At 32.7% G+C, this 21,978-nt stretch overlaps 1 protein-coding gene across 7 annotated transcripts; it reads right to left on the minus strand.

Annotated features, from left to right (window-relative positions):
* Nucleotides 1–1,241: 1,241 nt before the first annotated feature.
* On the minus strand, nt 1,242–21,558 carry LOC117216328 (sphingomyelin phosphodiesterase). Of its 7 annotated transcripts, none has more exons than XR_004489355.1 (12): nt 21,402–21,558; nt 10,344–10,448; nt 9,454–9,659; nt 8,083–8,379; nt 7,344–7,736; nt 6,898–7,070; nt 6,336–6,698; nt 5,802–5,994; nt 5,549–5,733; nt 5,236–5,421; nt 3,103–3,260; nt 1,242–2,232 (listed from the first exon to the last, which is right to left on the minus strand). XR_004489355.1 is itself a non-coding variant. In XM_033462958.1 (11 exons), the coding sequence occupies exons 1-11, from the start codon at nt 12,047–12,049 to the stop codon at nt 2,163–2,165; spliced, it is 2,175 nt and encodes a 724-aa protein (XP_033318849.1). In that variant the 5' UTR covers nt 12,050–12,069; the 3' UTR covers nt 1,242–2,162. The 7 variants fall into 7 exon arrangements, 3 of the variants coding, with proteins under 3 accessions (XP_033318849.1, XP_033318850.1, XP_033318848.1); XR_004489354.1 differs by having other exon boundaries at nt 21,175–21,552; XR_004489352.1 differs by lacking the exon at nt 21,402–21,558 and adding an exon at nt 12,046–12,070.
* Nucleotides 21,559–21,978: the final 420 nt, after the last annotated feature.

Consider the following 21,978-nt stretch of genomic DNA (forward strand, 5'->3'; position numbering starts at 1 on the left):
CAAATCTTATACATATATATATATATATAGCCATACTTTAAGACTTAATTCGTTAACAATGTTGTAAAATTATTTTACTTATCAGATACAATGGTTTCAAAATATCAAAAGTAAATCGGTATTTGCTTTTAATCTTAATCGAATTCTTAAAGTATCAAAATAAAGTTACTTTATTTCAAAGAAAATACACAATTATGTATCTATCTACATCTACATCTTGTTCACATAATGTAGAAGTTGTATGCTAAATTACAGATAAAATTTTATTGCAAATGTAAATATATCTCTTGGCAGTTTCATATTTAATGCCTTTCTGGCTTGAAATGAATAATTAAATGAAATATCACATTGATTTACTTTCAATTAAAAAATGTTGTATTTCTCCTATCGGACATAATCGACATAAAAACGTGCAAGATATCTATTTAAACGAAATTTTATTCTATTTGATCGTTATCGAATGTTGCTATTCTCCCTGGCGTCTTTCAGTGGTGATATTTGGATCTGTCCAATCAACAATCGTCTATATTGGTGTCATTTTTCGATAATTGTCTAATTAATATATTGATCGAGAATGAAGCTGCAGACGACTGCATTGTTTTCGTGTAGTTTTGCTGCAACCTTATTACTAATATCGCTCGCGGTGTTCCACGCGAAATGTTCCTAAAAATTTGTAACATATCACACGAATATACGAACACATTTGCACTTGCATACATACAGAAAGAAACACAACATATATGTGTGTCTATTACGACGACGCATGCATGAGAGCACACATTCACACACACTAACAAGTATGTCAAAGAGAAAAGATTAAAAGTGGAAATGCATACCGGGCGAGCGTAATATAGTTTTAAGCAAGGGTCACGTATTGTACGTATGTGTTGTACATAGCCTAAATAAAAATTACATTTAAAACTAAACGCGCTGTTCTCAAATATTCCACTTAAAATAACCAAATTGAGAAACGTAAAGGAAATATGAGATAAAGAAAGCACAGACAAACTTTAACGAATAGACCGCGGATTTTTATGCATTTATGTTACTTTTGTTGCTTTTTGATCACCGTGGTGTATTTTTTTCAGATGATAATCCCTTATTCCAAATTAAATTCGCTAATCCACAACCAGCTTTCTTCACCTAGATTCCAAAAGCTTCCTCAATTTGCTTGGAGCTCTCTCGTTGACGCTAAAACTTATATCGTTCATTGTTGAATATCCATTTCTTACAAAAGTATGTAAATTGTAAAAAAATTTTTATTCGATTTTACAATTAAATCCTATATGTCAAACGTCAATTATGCTAATGAAGTTAAGTGTAATAATCGCTAATTGTAAGTACAATTTTTGTATTTCTATTCATAAAAATGTTAATACATAATAATTATGTTTGTGACAACGAATTCAAGAGTAACTATACAATACAAATACGATTATGTACAAAATATTTCTAAAACTAATCAACAGTGTTTGTCGATTTTACCTAGATTTGATTTTATATCTGATTGATTGTATATCTCATTATTCAAACTAGTTGCATTTGCCTGATCTTTTAATTGTATTGCATGTAACAAACTTATAAATGCAATTACTTTTATGTAAATTCACTCTATATTTTCTTTTTTCAAAAATGTATTCTCTATGTTGAGATCACAGAGTAGTAACGATTTCAACTTGTATAGAATTGATATAAACTAAACATGGAATTTAATATGATAATATGCTTCTCTGTCTAGTACATTTTAATACATTCTATATAGTATTTTTATCAATAGAACATCATTTCTGAAAAAAAAAATAAAGTAATTCCTCTTTAGAAACAGTTTATCAAATATTTTTTACGATACGACAGCAACACACATTCGATGTGTATGTTTATCACATTCAAAGGAAAAATAATTCATGTTTGAAAGTGAAACTTTACGCTATATAATCTCTCTATTGCTAGTTAAATAAATTCTTTTAACTATAACATAACACGGATCTCACGGATATATGTATCTGCATCTGACAATTCCATCATACTTTTGCGTGTAATAGTGCATATTCTTATGCATGTAAATGCATATTACAGCTTTCAAAATAACAATGTCACCATTGTAAATATTTAATAATTTAACAACAGAATCACATCAGTTTTTCGTTTAATGTTATCTTCATTTATCCCAGGCCTAATACATATTTAGGTAAATTATATGCAAATCGAGGAATTGCCATGAAAACAGACAATCTGCAAAGAAAATATAATATACAATTATTTTTTAGGTAAGAAATTTCATAACAGCTTAAGAACTGAATATATATATATACATTTCAGCAGTTTCAATCTCTTAAAAAAAAAATTTTAATCTATTAATTGTAGTATTTAGTAATTGTAGTAATTGTAGGAGTGGTAATTTAACCTAAAACAATCTATTTGTAACTTTCAATCAGTAAAAAAATATTAAAACTTTGGAATGCTATCTAATGAGATCGAAATAACTAGAATTATATATACGTAAATGCGAAAATGCAATGGATACATTAAATAATTTAATGACTTGACTTTGATAAGTTCGCTCGTTAAGAGGTTAAATCTTTTGATCTTTTTCCCCTATTATTTTTTCTTGTTATAACCAAAACAGAGATACGACTTATCCAGAGTTATATCTATAAATTGTTTTGCAGAATTACGTTAAAAATATACAGTGGTTTTGTATAACTTTTAAAAGAAATGAATAACACATCTTGTTTGTAACGTTATCTTGCATGTTTCCCATGCAAAATACATACAGCAATTTCAAAATTATTTCAATTATAAATACATTGGTGTACAAATATTTTTGTGAATCTGTATACGTTAATGAGTCATACTAGTGATACTCATATAGATATCTATTGGTTTTAGTTTGAAAACTAATACCTCTTTTTTATGATGAAATAAACATTAATTATTTGTGCAAGTAATATTCAATAACATATTAAAAGAGAAATTATATATAGTTTCAAAGTTATTAGCAATTTGTATTATATAGTGGAGGCTTTCATAACTACTAAATACTAATTTATGCAGCATTGAGCATAATTTAAGCGTATAGGTAAAATCTATGTACATACTTACACTATAAGCAATGTAGATTAGTGTTGGAAATTTCAACCACCATTATATGTGTTCCATCACCAGAAGGTACTGTCTGTTATTTAATTACTAGGTGCCATTTGCTAATAAATGTGTATATCACATGAAATAGCTTTTTGACCTTAATAATGGCCAATAAACTGTAAATTTGAGTACTTATTATACAACATTGATATATAGTAGAAAATACAAAATTTTATTTCTTTTATGTAGTGTAAAAACAATAAAAGATCACCCGATTTTTGTTTCTATATCATTTCAGTAGAAAATTTTTGCAAAATAGTAAAAAGAATAGTTAGAATATATTACAAACTTCAAAACACCATCTTTTATAGTAATTTTTTGCTGAAACCACAAAAGCATTAATATATATACAAGCATTACAGATTTACTAAATATTCCGAAACTGATATTTTATTTAATAACATATATACAGTATTTATATATTGTAGCAGAGTTTTTTAATAATATTGTTTGTCTCTATAATATTTGATATAACAATTATGTCACTTCTTTAGTAATTCATATCACTTTAGAGAATATGTAATAACTATAAAATATACTAATTCTGTGCGCTGTTTATTCTGAAAAATTATGTTGCTACGTTTCTTGCAAGGAAAATGCTGAAACATACGAACAATGTATGCAACTTATACAGTGATTTAATTCTTTATGCAGCATATACATGCACTAAATATGACTTGTAGAAACCTATATTGAATATTAAAATGAAAATTAATTTAATCCTTTGAGTGTTTAGTCAATAAATTAAATAGACAATTTAAAATGATTAGAATAAAAAATTTATTTTGTGATAAATTGAGAGAATAACAAATAAAATAAAATGTAACAAATAAAAAATTAAATGCCAAAAAAAATAAGTATATTAATTTAGTACATACTGTGTTAAACAAAAAGAAACACAGGGGAGGAACACATTATTTCTTATTGCTTTTTTTCATTGCATGTGTATTAAAAATTAGATTCAAAAGGATTAAAATGTATCTTTCCGTATTATTTACAACAAGTACAAGTAGTTTAAGCCATAAAAATGTGAACACTCTTTTAACACATTTATGTTATGTTAACAAGCACTCAAAGAGCTAAATGAAAGAAAATCAGGAACAGAAGACAGTTAAGTTGAAAATAATTAAAATGTATTAACATTTCGAAAATAGCAGCATTTAAATATTAGTATATGTTTACTACTTCTTGCAAAAATATTTTATGGTTAGTAGATTACGAATGTTTATGCATTTATGAAAAATTTAAAGATAAGAAAAAAATATACAGAATATAAATATGTAATATGTAAAAATATACAAAATGTTAAAAAAATAGTCATCAATAATTAATAATATTTAGTAGATGGAACAATTCTCTGTTTTAATTTTATATCTTCAGTTGCATCCACAAAAATATGAACTTGTATAAACATTCGCTAATAATCTTTCATAAAATCAGTATTATTTTGCTTAATATAAACAAAAAGTGATAATACAGGCAGTTGCAGCGTGCAGATTAGTAAAATATATTGTATGTATCAGATCTTTATATAACTATATACATTTGTAGTATTTATTACTTAGAGCTAATTGTTAACATTTGTTACAAAATTTCTTAATAATATTATTAATATGATTAATATAATATCATTAATGTTACTAATCACAATTCATCATATAATCACAGTTAATTATAGTATTACTTTCATTGCTTTCACTGAATTCTTTAAATTCTTAATTTTATTGCCTATGAGAATATTTTCCAAATTTTTTTAAAAAAAATGATTCTTTAAAAGCCGAATTTTTTAAAATTTGAAATCTGAAATGAATATTGGAAGAAATGAAATCTTACAAACAAAAAGTTCGAATATTTTGTACATTAAAAATCTGTAAATATTGGCAATTACCTTTCACAAAGGAAGAACACATTATTATAATTAGAAATTAGACTAATGAAATAGGGAAAAATTATCTAAAGAGAACAAGAAATATCAGTGATAGTCATATACGAATAACAATTAAATGACAAAAATATCTGCAGAATTATACGTCAACTTGGTTGGTATTAACATCACCAGAATAAGATTGGAACCACCAATTAGGTACGTACGAGAAAGCGAGTCCGTTGTAAATCCAAGCTCGCCAACCTGTCCTTGTTTCGTTATCTATTCTAGATTCGAGACTCTGACATAGAGCTTTGCGATCGTGACTTCTTCCACTTCGCAAATCACAAAGTAATCTTTTTCGACATTCATCATTACATTGCGGTCTTACGGGAGAATTCTTATAATAATGTCTGAAACGTAACAATATATACGGGTATTTTAACTAAATTGTATCAAGAACTGATGTTGTTTAAGAGATATCACATGTCAACTTCAATGCCTGGCCAATTTTATGACCTCACTATATCTCTTACTTACTTATAATACAGATCGAAAAGCGAAGGTTCATTGCTCATCTTATCTATCAGGGTATCCCAGTCCCGTGGTAAAAGCGATGGCATTTGATACGCTTGTCGGGCACTGTACATTTTGTGCCAAATAGGATAATCGTAAAGATTCGCTTCTTTTAGATTCATTACCCAGCTTTCGTGATCTACGACCATCTGTAACAAAATTACGATACATTTTAATAGCGTAATCATACAATAAAAAGGAGTTTAGGATAACTTACCCTCGTGGTTTTTGGATGATCACCATCGACGTAGTATATTCTGTATCCTGGATTGAGTTCATAATAAGGTGTAACCGATGGCCCGACGTAAGCTATGCTAACAGCTCTTCCAAGATCAGCAATATCGTAAAATAATTGGAATTCATCGTAGTGGGTATGTCCAAAAAATTGTGCCGTGATTGTAGATTCGTATCTGTAAACATTGAATTTACAGATAAAACTTTAGGCTCGAGTCTACTTGAAAGTATCTACTTCTTCTTTTTTTTTTAAATACTTATAGAGGATTCGAATCTAGTCGGTCAATATTCGAATCGATTTGCCATTTGCTTGACCCCATTGCTATTGAATATCGATACACTTTTCATTTTTTAGTATCTTATTACTTTTTTGTTACACCGTGTATTACCGTAACATAAGACTGGCAGCATGAAAACCGATAAAACCCTTCGATAAACCTATTGCATATGCATCTGGACATAAATGTTACAACAGATGAATCATAGTCATTTGGAAACTCGTTACTACTATACTAGCCTGTTAATGATTTGATAATAGTTCCTAGACCACACTTTCAAACAGTCCGAATGACCAGGTGGAATATGCCCAATGATGTGAACTTTCTCGCCATTCATTTCAGCTCCTTGCAACTCATAAACTAGCCATTGCAGTTCGCTCACTGGATCCGTACTATTTATTAGCAGCCACCAGTTTTTGTTATTGCAATAATTCATATTGACAGAAAGGATTCTGAATCCTGGACGCACTAAAACCGAATAAAAAGCGCCACGGCGAACAGTGTGTGAAACACCTGCTGGTAACCAATGTCTCCAGTGTTTATCGAGCGAGTCGTACAACCACGATATGTCGTTTTCTTTTGGCACAAATGGTGGTGGAAAACTGAAACATTTTTTTACATTAATCTCTTTCTTTTTTCCTATTTTTATATACTTTGCTATTAAGCCAAATGAGTACAAAATCAAGGATTACACGTTGTTAATAGGAAGGTAGTATTAATAACAAGGTTTGTCAATGAAACAATCGAAATTTTGTCTACAAAGAAGAAAGTTGAGGAAGTAAATAAAAGAATTTTAGTTACCTATTAACAGGAGCACTTTCATGATTTCCAAGAGCAGGAAAGATCGGTATTCCGGGAAACATCTCAATGAGCTGTGTCACCGTTTCATGCAAAACTTTCAGATTTTCCTCTCGCGTTTGATTCCACACGTCATGAGGTGGTAAATCTCCTGTCCACAAAATGTAGTCGATATCCTGGATTAACACGAGAAATTCTCCAAATTATACTGTACGAATTTTTGTAAAAACATCTTTTCTCATAAACATATCTGATTAAAGTAAATCAACTACTTTTCCACATTCCTCGTTTACTTAAATGTCACAGACAATCACCGTTCGTTGTTTTAAATATAATTACAAATTTTATACAATTTGGTAGCAAAAGTCGTTAACATTCGTTGTTTCAAGTTGTCATTTTTTATCTTTATTTCAAATAAAATTTGTCTGAATGTAAATCTAGTTACTTACAGAATGTGTATCCGCGATGTGCTTAAGCATATGTTCAACCGTTCTTTTTGGCGTGTCACATTTTCGGTAGTCACCCCATCGTCCAGCACGTGCGGCTGGTGTCTGGGGTGCCCCATTGGTTAATCTGCAGCACAAGGGTTCATTACAATCTGCGTTCGCACCCTCTTGGTAGTAAGGATCGTAGTGCGTATCAGAGATATGAAGAACCTTGAAGGTAGGCGCACCTTCTTGAGGCGGCACGGGTGGTTTCACAGGTGGTTTATTCACTGGCGGGAATGCAACTTCCCACTCGTGTAGAGGATTATACGCGTCGTCGCATGCGTCGCCGATAACAAAGCTGCAGATTTGCGATGGTCCCATATCTACTTGTTTCAACACGTAAATAACTTCGCCCTGAAGAAAACCATCGTTCAACGTGCAATTAATTCCATAGAAAACAGTCTATAACGATATTTAATATTTCAAGTAAACTGAACATTTTTATGCAAAGCTTATTCATCTACGCATCTATAAAACGTCTGAAAATTTTGCTGACAAAGTAACGCTAAAATCAGAAGATCGATAAGAATGTACTTCTCACGGTTCTCTCCTGTGGTTTTCATACGCGAATAATTAAAAATAATAAGAAATAATTTTAAATAGATAGAGTTTCATTTCAGAGGAGCGGTTTTTCAAAAGCAACGAGTTGAAGTGATAGGAAATTGTAGAATGGTTTGATAGAAGGGAAATCAAAACTTACCCCAAAGAGCAATGTAACTCCGTGACAAACTCGAGGGCTTTGAATATTAAGGGATGTACAAAATTGGTAAATGCTGTTCATAATTTCTTCGTCGTTTTTGCCAACCTTTATGTAATGTAGAAGAAGACCTGCCCCAACTTTGCACGCCGAACAAGACACTTTCGACATCACCGATGTCTCTACCTCCATCATCACTTGCTTTAGATCCAGTAATTTTAAAGCTTTATCCACAAATCCTGACAAGTGCCCATTTGATTGCGCGTTCTCCATCTCCCACAACATTCTAGAATAATTGTGCTGAAAAGAAACACGCGAATTTTTACCACGATCAATGATAGAATATTAAAACGATAAATATAATTATATAAAATTTAGATCGCAAAGTTTCTATTTTATAATTTTTTAAATAAAATAACAGTATTGATAACGCAAGACTAGTTCTCTTTTACACAAATTTAGAAATATTTCCTAGGAAGTTGCGAGAGGCAAGTAGATCCCTCAACGCAGGAAACGCATCTTTTTTTTTTTTCTTTCTTCATTCGGAGAATAATGAATCTTCTATCGAAACGAAGAATCGTATCATCGCAAAAACTTTCGCGGGGAAAGTCACTGACATTGGATTAGAGTCTACGTATAAACCTAAGTAGGAAGGATACAGTACAGGTATATATATACTTATCCTTGTTGATCAAGTTGGTGAAAGTATTTTGGCACTGAAAGTGAGAGTTGGCGACATCGTGGAACGTGAAAAAAGGCGGGGAGATACGGAAGAACCAAAAGACAAGGTAACACCTTGTGAAAATAAATCGATATACACAGTGTTCCCGAAACCATAGCACGATCGGAAAGAAAATGATTCCTCGTGTGAAAATATAGATTAACATTTTTTTCATATACAGCTCGCCGAACTTCAGTTCTCTGATCTTATATTCTCTACCTCGTATTTAATATGCATAATTCAACATTCCAACGTTTAAAGTCCAGTGTTTCTTAATCAATACCATTACTCTATTCCTTACATAGACCACGTGTTATCCCGTGTCCCACATCCCGTGAACTTGACTTCGGATGCACAGATATAGGATATTGGCACGTTGGATATAGAGTATGTGAATGGTATGGAAAGTGGGATAGAGATCGCGGGGTCTAATATGCACCTTTTCACTCAGAAACGCACTTTCGCAGCACATATGTAACTTTTTTGTATTAGTAATGGAATATCGGCTGTGCGATATGCGCATGACACAGAGATACGAGATATTCCAAGTAGATCGCGTAAGTTAACGTTTTCGAAAATGAGTCTCGGTCTATAAAAGTTTGGAAAGCCCCGAACTTAGAGACGTAGCGCAGAGACGTTACCAATTTTCTTACCCGTGAAAGTTGATCGAGGTTAGTACCATTAATGCGGATAGTTTCCGCGGTCGGTGGTAAATCTCTGAGCGTCTCGGTATATGGTAAAACGGTAACGTCCAACCCTCTTGCGGCACTTGCTTTGGCGAGCCATTCGTCTGCAAGTTGTGTCCAGTTGCTCATAGGCATTTCCTCTTCCTCCTTTGACCTGTCCCTGACGGGATTTCCTGCAAGAACAAAATAATAAACATTTTTCTTTTTTTTTTCTTTTTTTTTTTTGAGGAAATGTGGTATTTAAGTGTTTGAGTGATACGACCGTAGATGAAACCTGCATGAAACTGTATATCAGGACGAAACTATGTACCATACTTATCTCTATTGACGAAACCAAGGTCAATATGTACTTATGAATCTGAAAAAGATGCAACATCCAAAGGTTCTTTCCATTTCGTAAAGTTCGAAGTTTATTTTCAGGATTCTATCCTTTGGTGTTGTTGATGTTCGTTTAAGCAAATTCGCAAAGTATGCCAATGTCAGAAATGTATAGCTATCTAAAAGTACGTGTTCATGCAGGGTATGAGCTTAAATTATATAATTTCTCCGATACGCTAGAAACATTCTATAATAAGCGTGTCTCAGGAAATCCCATAATTCGTAATCAAATCGATATCATCAGACAGCATATAAATTTCAAGTACTTTCTCTATAAAACGAGGTTATGGTATTGCAAACGTTTCGCTCCATTTTCGATGTGAGTAAAACTATCATATAATTTATGTAAAAATAGTAACGTGCTTTAAACCTCTCCCTCCCTCGCCCTATGTTTTTTCTTTTTTTTTTTTCTTATAGATATACGATACTGTATACTATTTGTTCAATTAATCGAATGATCTAAAATGCAATTCACATACCAACAGCGCTTTTCAATATTCCAACGAGGAAAAAGCAAATAAGAATACTCGTGATGATCCATCTTTGATTTGGCATGCTACGATTTGGCACTTTGGTATCGTCAACTGAAACGAAAAAATAGCTCTTTTACATCAGATATTCGTAACAAGCAGAAAATTATAAATAAATAGATTATAGACAAAAATCTCTTTACGCAATCTTTAGTGGCGTATAACAGAGTTTGCCGATGTGGAACGTACGCATTACTTGGAGGAAATCTCGAATACATATTTTGGAGGCAATTAAAAAATTATGTTGTATTCGTCATCTTCATCGCCGGTATAGCCAACAAATCACTATTACTTTTTATACTAGCAGGCGTTCCTTCTTACGTAACATTCGTACGTGTTGTCGGTCTCCTGATTGCCCATTTTTCCATAATCAACTAAATCAATCAAATCAGTCTAATTAAAAACACCTCCACTATTCCTTTTTGTCTTAATCGAATTACCTATTTATATTATATATATATATATTTTTTTTTTCAAAACTTGATTTATTACGCTAGACGGTGCATCAAAATCTTTTTCAGACTTTGAGGTGAGACACGATCGAAAAAATGTTGAAATGACAAAGTTGAGATTTGGGATACGCTAACGTGTAGGGAATATTAATAACGATAAATTTAAGTCGACGATCGACCAACCTATTAATTGAGGATCCTGTGTCGTAGTCTGTGAAATTGCACGCGCAGTGGATGTTCTTTCGATCGTAACGTGACTACCGGTTGCAGTGGGTCAGTGAGATCTGTTTTGGCGAAAGTTCGATGTGCGATCGTATCTAACTGATGCGCTATTTCCGTATATCTCTTTCCTTTCCTTTCACGAGATTCTCACAACGTTTACAATTAGTCGCAGCAAACTATGACCGATCGAAACCTCCGATACACACGATCGCCACAAATCGGTATGGAAAGCTCGCTGATTGATCGCTATTCACGATTATTTCAAGCAATATCAATGACTCGTACTGTTCTTGAATTAACAACTTCTTCGTTGAATTTGTTTAACGTGGAGAAGAAGAGAAAAGAGGAGAGAGTGGCATGAATACTCTACTTGTGATTTCTGCGATTAATACTATATCCTATCTGTACCGATAACGTGGAATCAGGCTTCCATATTATTCGCAGGCAAATTATTCGAAAAGCTGATTGCTCAATTTAATAATCGTTTTTCGAATATTTTATTGACGCGTGTGCTGAAAAGCCGGACTCTCTCTTGCGTAATTAGACTAATATTATTAGTGAAAGTTTGCAATTGGCACGTTACAACTTACCAGAGTTAATACATTCTTTCTTGCCAGAATAAAAATGAAGTTTTACAAATGAACTTTAGAAATCGTCAGTCACTCCATTATTACGCGTTCTCGCATAAAATTGTAAAATTGTAAAAAAATAGTCGGTGTAACTCGCAATTTGTAACTCGTCGATTTATCGATATTATTGATTAGTTTTCTAGAAAATTACTGTGCGTCTCGCTGTGTGTTTATTATTAGCAAATTACCGTGAAACAGAGCTCCGGTATATACACAACATAAAATAAACCTATTCTGTTGTGAAACTCTTGCACTTTCGATAACAATGAGCGGAAGGAGGTTAAGCGAACTCAAACACAAAAGAAAAAAGGAATAAACGCATTCCATTCGATTTTCAAGCGAACCTACCCATTCGCCGCGCAGTTGATCGATAATTTTATGTTCCATTTATTTGTCTGAGAAACGAGCGCTATTCGAACGCGTCCCGCCAATAAAAATAACGGTGCACCGAAACTACTTCGAATTTCTTAGCACGGAGGAATTCCGAAGGTTCGGCTGATGAATCAAACGGCGAGAGAACGAGTAAAACAGCCAAGTGGAATAAGCGGTTAACCGTTATTCGACCCACCAAGGGACCTTGCTTGCTGAAACAAGCCACACTTCGGCTATGCTCCGTATTTCACTCATTCAAAACGAAATCGTCGCAGAGCGATCTTTCAGGCTCTCAGCTTCCGCGCTCGCTTCCCACTCTCCGGCTACGTGACTAGTGTTTCACCGCGAGAACCAATTTTAGGCTGAAGCAAACGAGTCGAGCTTCGAAAATTCTATGCAACGAATCGTAACGATTATAACTAAGATATTTATGTATATAATTGAAAAAATGTAGTTTCTCGTTACCATCGGGGCAAATCACGATGTGAAATTATATAAATTGTAAATAGGATATTACAGACTATTTCTGCTTATAGTTGTGCTTCGGTGGCAGCGTGTGCAGACGCATAGCTATAGCCAAAATTCATCGTAGATATAGCAGTATTTTTTTTACGAATATCTTGGAAATTAAGGCCGACCAAGGTTATATACAGAGGAGAAAGTTGTTCAAAGTTGTCGAACTTTACGACATATTCAACAAATATTATCGAAATCGAAGAGTTCTACAATATCATCTCTTTAGAAGATACGATAAATGAGAAATAAGATAAAAGTAACAAATAAGATAAAAAGCAGCAAGGGCGAGATCTTGAACAATCACGATGAACGATATAGCTTACGAGTAATTAAGATAAATTCCAGAAAAAGTAAACACGAAAAGTGTAAGGGTTGTTGAAAAATATTTCAATGATAAGATTTGCGCAGAAAGTATGCGCAGGTCATTAAGCGAAATATTATCGCTGTCGAGGGGCAGAGAAAAATATATGCGATAATAATTACAAGAAAAACGAGAATTGTTCGATTTCAGGAACAATAAGAGTATTATCATACATCAGTGGAGTATATGCATTAGTATTGACCTCGGCAATAAAATTTACCATTTCCTGTTTAAATGTCATTGAGTTGTATTACCGAATGATTCGTTGGTCAGCTTGAAAAGAGAATCTCTCATTGTCCAGCATCAAACAGTCCTTCATCATGCTCAATAAGTTTCCACAATTACCGTGGCACTTGAAAGTCTAAATCGCTGATGTTCTTTAAGCTTCAATCATCCAATATACGTATAATATCTCTTTGAAACTTTACCAAGTTTTCGATTCTCTCGTTTTAAAGTTCACATTTTTCATGACGATTATCAAACATAATTATTTCCTATTATTTCTAGACACCAATATTTATGCGATATTAAATTTCGTCATAATTATCGTTATCTCTTCCATCTCGCCTCTATCGATGATTTTTTAATACTTTGTCGAGGTTATGATTCCCGACAACTTTTTCTTTCTACGTGTAACGACCGCTCGATTTGGTTTCCTATATATTCGCAAAAAACTGTCAGTGCCACGGCAGTGAATTCTACCCATAACTGTACGTCTGTGATAGCGTATACGTCAGTATTGCTGGTCGACGCACCGTCAGGCACGACCACATAAAATGACACTTAAACCCAAGCCTATATGAACTATACACAGAAAACGAGAATTAAGTTTAGGTTAGGCGGCTATATTATACGGCCGCTCCACAGCATGGCGTCCGATAAACAATAGTGACACATAACTATAGACAGAATTCACTGTGGGAATACTGGCAGTTTTTTGCGAATAATTCAAAGCCAAGGAAAAAGTTATTCAAAATATTGATTTCTACGACATATCCAAAACATGATCGAGGTCGATGACACGACTAAGGTATCTATAATTACCAATTTCATCATTACTTCTAGTCTATTATTCATCATGCAAAAAGTTGTGTGCATTAAATAAATGAAATTTATGTTTCTGCTAGCTGGAATAAATGTTTTAATACATAAATTACCAATCAGCTCAACAACACTATTATACAATAAACAAATCTATGAAACAATGGTCCTCTCGAACGAATAAGAGTTACGGTATGAAAGTATTCTCAATTATCATAAGGAAACTATCGCTTAACCTGTATACCTGCGGTTACCAAGGGAGACGAGTTAACCCGTCACTCGAATTGCTAATCCCTTGGAAATAATATCTTTATTTAGAAATCTTCTATTTATTATGCGTTGACTTTTGCTGAATATAAATTATATCGTGCTTATTTTTCGAAAAATTTAATATTCGGTATTTTCGGCTGAAGAACGCTTAGCAGTTAAAATTCTACGTAATATTATTACCTAACGTCGATAGTGTTACATAGAGAAACAATAAACTGTGTGACCGATAGGAGGGAATAGTGTTTCAGTTCAACAAGAGGAGTAGATATCTTCATGGCATGATACCAGTAATTCAATCGTCAGTTTAATATAATCACAAACATATTACATGATAAGAAAGTGTTTACTACCTGTATCGTAATTCATATTGTAGAATCTAAGAGCTTTGATATCACGATTTCATTGCACAAAAGGCTTTATACCATTGGTTCTCAACTAGTACTAACTGATTCACACTTGCTACTAATAATAATCTAAATTTCTATCAAGTACTTTATGTATAGACAAATCTAAACTTCACCTACGCGCAATTAATTTTTGTCTAACACTAAATGTATGTTCACAGTAAATATCTACTTCTATATACATTTTCCGATTGGTTTCAAATACTAGTACAATCATGACAATCGTGTCTCGTTACAGCGTTAATGGGAGCCATTCAAAATTTCAAAGTGTTTTGTATAAAGTGTTTGTATACATGGTAAACGTTCAAATACTTCCGTGAATTAGTGTACATATGTGTCTAATGTATTAACGGAATTTTCTAAATTACACTGCAAATGATTTACGTACGTTCTTATCTAACTACGTTTACATGTAAAATAGGTTTAAATTTCTGTAGATCAAAGCTAAGGTTATTCGAATTAAACCGTATGAACAGGAAGCCGTCACGAATACTACAGTTAATCGTACGCGAAGTTGAAAGTTATCAAACCAACGAGGAATACCTTGTATAGTATCTAGCAAGAAAGGGGTCATTAACTGTCATCGATTAACGAGAGTAGACATACATATTACTTTGGCACTCTCGACGAATGATAATATATTATTAAACATTTTGCTTTAATAGAGTATGACAGTCTCATAGAGTCAAGAATAGAACGATGTCTGGGACAAAATAATCACTGCGTGAACAGCAGTCGAATTCAATTAGCTTTTAGCTGTGGTTACTTAACTCTACTTACTCGCATTAACTTAAATACTACTGTATGTACGAGTAATGATATTTAAATATGATGACATAAGAAATGACTTCGTTGTATCTGACTACTCTATAAAAAATAATTTCAAAAATTTTAACTGAGCAGTACTTCTGCTAAAATCCTCAAAACAATCAAATGTTTCTCAAGAATAATAAAATTCAACTTGTAATTAAAAGAAATGGAAAAATTTTAGCTTGAATTTCAATTCTGCATCACTTTTGGCAACATTCTCCTTCTGTAACGTTTTCTTTATTATAAATGCCCACTGATCCAAGGGCAATTGCAATTGTATATGACAGTATAAGATAATATTGTATAAAATACAAAATTATACAAATGATTTTTAGTCAACTTTGGAGTGTATACCACATACATTACATAATCGTTAATAGCATAAAATAAAAATTCTCAGGAATGTAAGAACACTTAAAAAGATACGAACAAGTTACGAAATCGTAGCACGAAGCACGAAGGAAGTGTAATTGTCCTCGATAGAATCTGTTTTCATGAATTTGGGAAAATTCTCACGTAAATGAGACATTGCGCAAGAAAAATACTTGAAACGATGTTACGAAATAGTAACTGTCGCTAATTCTTTCCTGTTCGCTGTTCTAGTCTTCCAACAATTATAATCCAATAATTAATTGTTGCTCGAAATGTACGAACTCTTCTTTGTTTTAATAAGAAATAATTCAACGAATAAAAATTTTCAGCCTAAAATTTTTCTGTTCAATTCAAAGCAGATTCTTAAAAAATGATAGAATTTGCAAAGAATTTTTAAAACAAAAAATAGAGTATTTGTAAAAAAACTTGTATTTTTAATACAATAAAAAAAATTTTATTGTATTAAAAGCAGAATATTAATTTAAATTAGGTATCTGGCACACGTTGAGCATAGAGTAATGCAATGCAGTACAGTAATAAACTCAAAATAGCATATTCTCTGCATTACACTCTGTATGTGGTAGTTTTTACTAATTTTAAACTTCGAAATAATGTGTATAAAAATGGTATGACTTTTTTGGCATACATAAACAGATAGATAGTATAAAACGGTACGAAAACTAGATAAAGAATTATAAATAAATTGAAACACAGGCATTCGAACTATGAACTGAAGTAAACGTAAAAGATTCATGTCTGTCACTTATTATAAGTTATGTTCTATACTACTCTGAATGCTTAGCATTTATTATTTCTCGCATACGCAGAGTATTTGCTATTAAATCCATTAAACATTTAAACATCGATTCCATTGAACATTTCATTAAATATTAGCTCGATTGAATATACGGGGCGTTTCGTTTATCTGCAAACGGTAGAATATCTCACGAGAGATTAAAATTATTGAAAAAATGTTTCAGCAAAAGCTATTTGATTCGATATGATTCATAAAATTGATCAAATGTCATATTATCCAGATCCAATCAGTTTTTGTGAAATTTTCGTATTTTCTTATATTCATAATATTTATATTACGATGTATTTTTAAATACTGTTTCACTTTTACGATATTGTTAATATTTGCGTATTAAATCGCATTATCAATCGTTTTAAATTGACATTCTAGTCATTTGATTATCAGAACAATGTATGTCAGGATATTAAATACATTATTAAATACAATGTTATTAAATACGTATCGCAACAAATAATAGAAATACATTAAAAAATATTTTTAAAATATTTTATTATAAAATGTATCGGCAAGATTATGCTAATCTCAAGTTACCATATGTAGATATATGAAACGGGTCAATAATTTGCAATACATGTATATTCCACAAATGAGACAAGCTGCAAAATAATTTAGGAACATGAAGCATAAATATGTACTCGTATTGTACAAACTTGAGCATGGATGTTCCATATAACATTTTCAAAGTCGCGGAAGGATCAAGAAAAGACTGTTGAAAGCAAAGAACAGGAAATCATTAAGATAGTTAAGAAAACAACACATACTTTCAAGGAAATGTTAGCAAGGACAAGAGAAGAAGTTATTACTTCTGTTTCACTTTTCTATTTAGAAGTTGCTTCAGAGAGATACTTTTTACTTTTGCCTCGAATAAAATTTATCCAAGCCTCTAAGAAACTTGTATCTTGTGATTCGCAATAAACAATAATAATATTAATTTAATCACGCAAGGAATCCTAGACATGAACAGTTCTGTTGTCCTAATTACCGCTAACAAAATGTGCTACATCGTAATATTTACTGGTTTCCCCTTTCGTTTGATATGAAAGATTTATGTAAAAAATAGTATTATATTTTTATCTTCAAAAGTGAAGTATAATTTTTTAGAGCAACCAGAAAAATCTACGCAAAGATTTGTTCAATCATCCATTAAATCTTTGGTGAGCATGAAGCATCGCGCCTTAAACATCATAAATACTTCTCTGTGAAACTAATAATTCTGACCTATACTCTTTTGCCCGCCCAGCAAAGAAATGCCATAACGAGTTGCTATACTTTGGGAATTTTATTTATTTTTGAGCGTGATACGCATTCTGTACATTTTTGCATCTTTCGATTCCCCATAAGTGAATAAATGTTCGTACACACGTATGGAACTATACATCAGGCACTCATTCAACGAATCGTTCATGACCAACGGCCGATCGTCCTATGTCTGAAACATCTAACCTACTTAATCCTCGCTCTCTCTCACCGTGACGTCACTCACTACCATCGTAACTTTGTCAAGACCCCCAGATTTACTTTAGATGTGCAATCGTAACTTGTGTCAAGAACTTTTATGCAAAGAGGTCATAATCATAGCTAATTTTATGAATTAATGGCATTTCCACTCACGACTGATCTCACTTTGATTACCCTTGAATAATAAGTATATGAGCTTGTATACACGCGAAGCACCGTGAAGATCTGACATAGCCGACATAATAGGATTGAAAAATATTTGAGAAATTATTTCGAGAAATGTTTACGTATACAAATAATTGTATTCATAAAAAATATTAAACTGCACAAATATTCACAGTTTAATAATAATATATATGTCGGAGATGAAAGGACACCGGAGCCTTCCCTCTGGAACTTCGGGAAAATCCGTAAAATTGTAATTAAAGTTTACAGTCGTAATTAAACAATCTGCCGTCATCCTGCCCAATTGTACTTGTTTGCGATTTGTGATAATAAACTTGGGCTCAAGGCGACCATCAGTCGCCGAACGTAGCCACGGTCAACGGGATGAAAGATATACTTGCTCTAACTCAAACTCACCGATCGTCAGGCGCTGCTCCCTTCGTCGGTGAGATCTCAAGAAAGAATGAATTTTCGTCCCAATGATGCCACAGAGGAAAACTATGATGGGGAAGGACACGAGATCATCGGACTCGTCGGGTATAGCCCTCGTTTCGAAAGTAAGGGAAATTGACGTCGCTGTCAATTGGTCAGTTTGGGACAAAGACGGTCTGTCCGTTTGGAAAATCTTAATTGTCGGAAAAACCCAGGTTTTATGGCGGGTCCTCGGGCTAACTGGACTTGTGCTGTGTACGTGCCTCAACATCAGGTATTCATTGTCCGAAGGAACCGTTGGAATGTTTTACTATCAGATACCTCTATTGGTATTTCTTTTAATGAGAGTCATACTAGAACTCCACACTTTTGTTAGGCGAACGTTCGGCGACTGATGGTCGCCTTGAGCCCAAGTTTATTATCACAAATCGCAAACAAGTACAATTGGGCAGGACGACGGCAGATTGTTTAATTACGACTGTAAACTTTACAATTTTACAGATTTTCCCGAAGTTCCAGAGGGAAGGCTCCGGTGTCCTTTCATCTCCGACATATAAATAATGTTCTATACTGAAAAATCAATATAAATGAAATCTTAATAATAATTGAGTTTACATATAATAATGGCATGAATCATATCGTATTATGTGGATTGATTTCCTTTTTTCGTTCTAATGAATCGTTTATTTATCATCACCAAGACCCCCCGATTGATTTTCTCAAAAGCTCAGATTAGCCAAATTACTTAAATTCAAACGACTTGACGTCAATTGATTTGACAAATAAATAGAAATTTGGAAGAATATTTCAAGTTAAATAAATAACAGATTTACAGTGAGTGAAGTAATTTCAAGCTTCTTGAATCTACATAGGTAGCTTAACTAATGTAAATGAGGCTTCATGCATTCTAATCAATACGAAGTGTCATTGAAACTATACAAGATGTATAGCGTAACTATCAAGTTCAATGCAATAAGTTCAAAGAAGAAAAAACGTCGTTATCATCCGCTGCTATTATGAGTACGAATTGATATAGTGTCTCGATATAGTATGTATGTACAGTACTATAATTAATCAATTTAATAAATTACATTGAAATCAAGGAAAACAATTTAGATAATTCGTAGAAAAATATCTGGATACTTTTTATTATTTTTGACTTATGACTTTTGATTATAGTCAAATGAAACTGCAATGATTTTATTCTTCATAGTTATCGTAGCTATTCCTACAGTATATTGTAACTCGATTAAATTAATTTCTGAAAGATAATATGCAATAATAAAACTAACGCTTGAAACTACAATACTTTGTTATATCTATATGTGTGAAGTCTTAACGCAATTTAGTTATTCCATATCTTTGTTTTGTTCTCATCATAAAATCTCCTTAACTTCACCTGTAATTTGAATTTAGGACAACGATGTATATCAATAAATAAATTGTTAAAATAAATGAATAAAAGGTGATCGATACATACGAAGTCGTGATGAAAGAATGCAAAGACAGAACGTATTGCTTAATCGTTTTTGATGGCGTAAGAATACACTTGATTTGCAAAAACAAAAAGGCCTTATGAAATTCCTGACCATGGGATTTTCATCACGCGCATCGAGCTCTTCGTATAGCAGCGCCGTATTTAATTGAAATGCGTGTCTTGAAAGTCATTCGTATTGTTCGAGTGAACGCACGTCAAAAAATCCTCCAATGCGAAACCTTTCGTGTAAGACGTGCGTTCCATTCCCACTAATCCTAAGGTTTCGTTGCAACTTATCTGCTTCGATATTCTTTTAACATTCGGTTTGGCTTGTGCCTAAAATTCTTATTTTTGTCTATACAAAATTTGTATTTTTCAAAAAGTATAATATGCTAATGTTGTGTAAATAAAAATAAGGACAGAACATAGGAAAGATGTTTTTGCGTTTTTAATTTGACTGGTAAAGGTTTGTTTTATTTAAATTAATAATAGGGCAACTTTTGACGATGATTGATGGCTTTTTAATGAGCATTGATGACTTTTTAACTATATCGTTAATAAAGGCGACGAATGTACTATAATCTTCCAATTGCCCCAAAGATATTAAAAATTGTCATTCTACTTACATATTACATTAGGAAACGCTCCTCTATATGTTATCTTTATCGTTATCTTTATACATGTATAATATATTTATATTTATTGTACAAATAGTAGAAGACAATATGACAAAATTATTGTTTTATAGCAGAAGGAATTTAATTTCATAGAAAAATAAAGAACAGCGAGGTTATGCGCCCAACAACATTTTGGACAACTTTTAAATGAATATATATATAACTAAACATGTACATCGTTTAACTCCCCAGTACAATCAGTAATTTCAAGAGTGATGAAATACGTTCAAGCGGCAATAATAGACTGCCTACTTATCAGTTGATTACAACGATAATGATATAAACTAAAATGTAAGAAAACTCACGAATTTTGAAGTACGTAGGGTGTCACGTGGTACATAAAGAAACGTTGGGAAGTGCAAGGATTGAAGAAATGGTCGACAATTTGAAAAATGTCTAAGGAACTACGTATTCTCCGAGATAAATCAGTTTTGTAACATTTGAAGATTCAGCCGGACGTTCCGCACGTTTTCTAGATCACCAGGGACAAAACACGCACGCACACGTGTTCACTACACTCCACGATATTTACCGAAAGGATTCTTCTTCTCTTTTTCTTTCTTTCTCCCCCCCAATCGGTTGTTGGTATTCCACGCGCGTGCGTATTAACCCGCAACACAAACACGTGTGCCAACCTGGCCGCAGTGACGACTCGGCGTACACTGAGCAATACTCAGCGAATGCACAGAAATATCCCACTTACTATTTCGTCCCACACTCCCACTCTTGTCCCCACCATTTGCATATAGCCTTTTGTAACTTCATCTGGCTCCGTTAATTCTTCCTATAATGACTTACGAAGTTAATTATGAGTTATCTAATTAAACAATAAATATATTCGTCTTTGTTTAAAAGCAGTTGAAGCTTAAAACTGATCCTTATATTAGTATCTTACATCTTCTTTACAAGAACATTAAAAAAGGGGTGGTTTTATCATTAATAATAGAAATTATAGTTCTTAACATAAGTTAACCTGTGAAAAAGCATTAGAACTTTAGCAAAAAGAAAAATAACTATTAATTATTATCTCATTTGAAACATTCGACTGCAGGTGACCCATATAGTAGAACCCCAAATTCTGTATTATACGAAATCCACAGTTTATCATT

Source organism: Bombus bifarius, unplaced genomic scaffold (assembly GCF_011952205.1).
Source record: "Bombus bifarius isolate JDL3187 unplaced genomic scaffold, Bbif_JDL3187 scf7180000010271, whole genome shotgun sequence".
NCBI lineage: Eukaryota > Metazoa > Arthropoda > Insecta > Hymenoptera > Apidae > Bombus > Bombus bifarius.

Excerpts from the sequence above, each read along its gene's own strand:
- LOC117216328 (XM_033462957.1), bottom strand. Across the intron at positions 9,660-10,343 it reads AATATTGAAAAGCGCTGTTG|GAAATCCCGTCAGGGACAGG; the intron begins GTATGTGAATTG and ends TTGTTCTTGCAG. Across the intron at positions 5,734-5,801 it reads ATCATCCAAAAACCACGAGG|ATGGTCGTAGATCACGAAAG; the intron begins GTAAGTTATCCT and ends ATTTTGTTACAG.